A 2,723-nucleotide genomic window follows, 5' to 3' on the forward strand; every position below is an offset into this window, starting at 1 on the left:
CTTCCACCTTAGCCTTGTCAACTTCCAGTCCATCTTTGGATACCTTGTGTCCCAGCACTATACCTTCACGTACCATAAAATGGCACTTTTCCCAATTCAGTACCAGATTAGTCTCCTCACACCTAGCAAGCACTTTAGCAAGATTGGTCAAGCATTCATCAAAAGAAGAACCAAACACATAAAAATCATCCATAAAAACCTCCACAAACCGTTCCACCATATCGGTGAAAATATCCATCATACACCTTTGAAAAGTCGTAGGTGCATTACACAACCCGAATGGAATTATCTTAATGCATAAGTACCATAAGGGCATGTAAAAGTGGTCTTTTCTTGATCTTCCGAGGTAATAGCAATCTGATTGTACCCCGAATAGCCGTCAAGGAAATAATAGTATTCCTGTCCGGCTAATCTATCAAGAATTTGATCAATAAAGGGGAGAGGGAAGTGATCTTTTCGTGTAGCATTATTCAACTTCCTATAATCTATGCATATTCGCCAACCAGTCACAGTTCTAGTTGGGATTAATTCATTTTGTTCATTCACTACAACAGTCATACCCCCTTTTTAGGTACACATTGAACAGGGCTTACCCACTTACTATCGGAGATAGGAAATACTATACCTGCGTCAAGCCACTTAATCACTTCTTTTCTTAACACTTATTTCATGATTGGATTTAGGTGGCGTTGATTCTCGACTAGGCTTGTGTCCCTCCTCCATGAGTATTTTGTGCATATAGAATATAGGGCTAATACCCTTTATGTCAGACATTGTCCAACCAATGGCATACTTGTGCTCCCTCATCACCCTTTAGAGCTTTTCTTCCTGCAGTTCAAACAAATGAGAAGAAATAATCACAGGTAAAGTGTTAGAACTTTCCAAATATGCATAATGAAGATGAGATGGTAAGGGTTTAAGTTCCAATTTTGGGGCCTCCTCAACTGAGGGTTTAGGAGGCGGGCCGATTGACCTATCCAGAGGCTCAAATTGGGATCTTTCTCTTATGTATTCGCAAGATGCATCCAGAATTTGCAACATCTCCTCAACCTCTTCTTCAAGTTCCAAGTGATTGAACAACACCAATGCCTTTTCTAGTGCATCTTCTTTAAATGCACTTAGCTCTATGGCTGGTTCATTTATCTCCACCACAGAAATCATGGCCAAGTCCTCGTAATGACGAGGCAACTGAATGGCTCGATATACATTGAAGACTGCTTCCTCATTGTCCACCCTTAGGAACATCTTTCATTCTCGGACTTTGATAATTTCATCTCCAGTGGCCAAGAGAGGTCGTCCCAAGATGATAGGAACTAACTCATCTGCCTCGTAGTCTAAGATGATAAAATTTGCAGGGAAAATAAACTTCCCAATCTGCAGCAAGACGTCCTCAATTACCCCCTCAGGATAAACATAAGATCTATCAGCTAACTGTAGCATCACTGTGGTGGGTCTCGGAGCTCCTAAGCCCAATTGTTTGAACACTGACAACGACATCAGATTGATACTTGCACCCAAATCACACAAGGCTCTACCCACATCAATTTCACCAATCCTCACGGGGATGGTAAAACTACCCGGATCCTTAAGCTTTTGTGGAAGCTTATGTTGAATCCTAGAAATGCACTCCTTAGTAAGTGCGATGGTCTCAAACTCCGTTAACCTCCTTTTATTTTTCACTATATCCTTAATATATTTTGCATATTTTGGGACCTCACAGAGCATGTCCACCAAAGGAATGTTCAAGTGTATCCGCTTCAGTATATCTAGGAATTTGTGAAACATGTGGTCATCATTCTTCTTTCTCAATCTTTAAGGAAAAAGGGGTGGCACCCTCTATGATATTTGCTCAGATTAAGGGTGACATGTGGGCCGGTTAGGACCGGACCGACCCAGGACCGCAAGCCCAAATGGGCAGTGGGCCTAAACGGTTCTAACCGGATAGGACCGGGACCGTGGGGAGGTGGGCTGGGTAGTGGGCCGGTCCCATAGGCGAGGCCCGCGAGACCGGGACCGGTTGGGAAGTGGGCCGGTTCAAGCGGTCCTAAACGGGCCTATCCGGGCCCAAGGACTAATTTTTTTTTTAAAAAAAAATCTGCCACATTATAGTCATTATGACATTTAAAATATGGCTGTTTTACCTGCCAAAATAGCCGTTGGCTATTTATAAATAGGCATTCAACCCCCCAACTTTGTTTTAACCCTAATATTTTTATAATTACACTTTTTCTTATATATACATAAATATATATATAAAAGCTATATTCGATATAATATTAGCTAATGCACTAATACTTAGTGCATAGTATAGTATAGTATATATATACTAAGTGTATAGTATAGTGTATTATATAATACACTATACTATATATAAGCTATATTCGATTTATATACTATATATACATGTATACTATCGAATATGGCTTATATACATGTATATATAGTATATCTTAAGATGTATATATAGTATATAAATCGAATATAGCTTATATATATATATCTTAAGATGTATATATAGTAAATCGAATATAACTTATATATCTTAAGATGTATATATAGTAAATCGAATATAGATTATAGCTTATATATCTTAAGATGTATATATAGTAAATCGAATATAACTTATATATATTAAGATGTATATATAGTAAATCGAATATAGCTTATATATCTTAAGATGTATATATAGTAAATCGAATATAGCTTATATATCTTAAGATGCA

General features: G+C 38.1%; 1 protein-coding gene across 1 annotated transcript; it reads right to left on the reverse strand.

The window, feature by feature from the left end:
• Positions 1-1,248: 1,248 nt before the first annotated feature.
• On the reverse strand, positions 1,249-1,785 carry LOC107819407 (uncharacterized). The gene has a single exon (XM_016645513.1). It carries the CDS (start codon positions 1,783-1,785, stop codon positions 1,249-1,251), a length of 537 nt encoding a protein of 178 aa, XP_016500999.1.
• Positions 1,786-2,723: the final 938 nt, after the last annotated feature.

Source organism: Nicotiana tabacum, chromosome 9 (genome assembly GCF_000715075.1).
Source record: "Nicotiana tabacum cultivar K326 chromosome 9, ASM71507v2, whole genome shotgun sequence".
NCBI lineage: Eukaryota > Viridiplantae > Streptophyta > Magnoliopsida > Solanales > Solanaceae > Nicotiana > Nicotiana tabacum.

Coding starts and splice junctions, on each gene's coding strand:
- LOC107819407 (XM_016645513.1), bottom strand. CDS start 1,785: ATGTTTCACAAATTCCTAGATATACTGAAGCGGATACACTTGAACATT.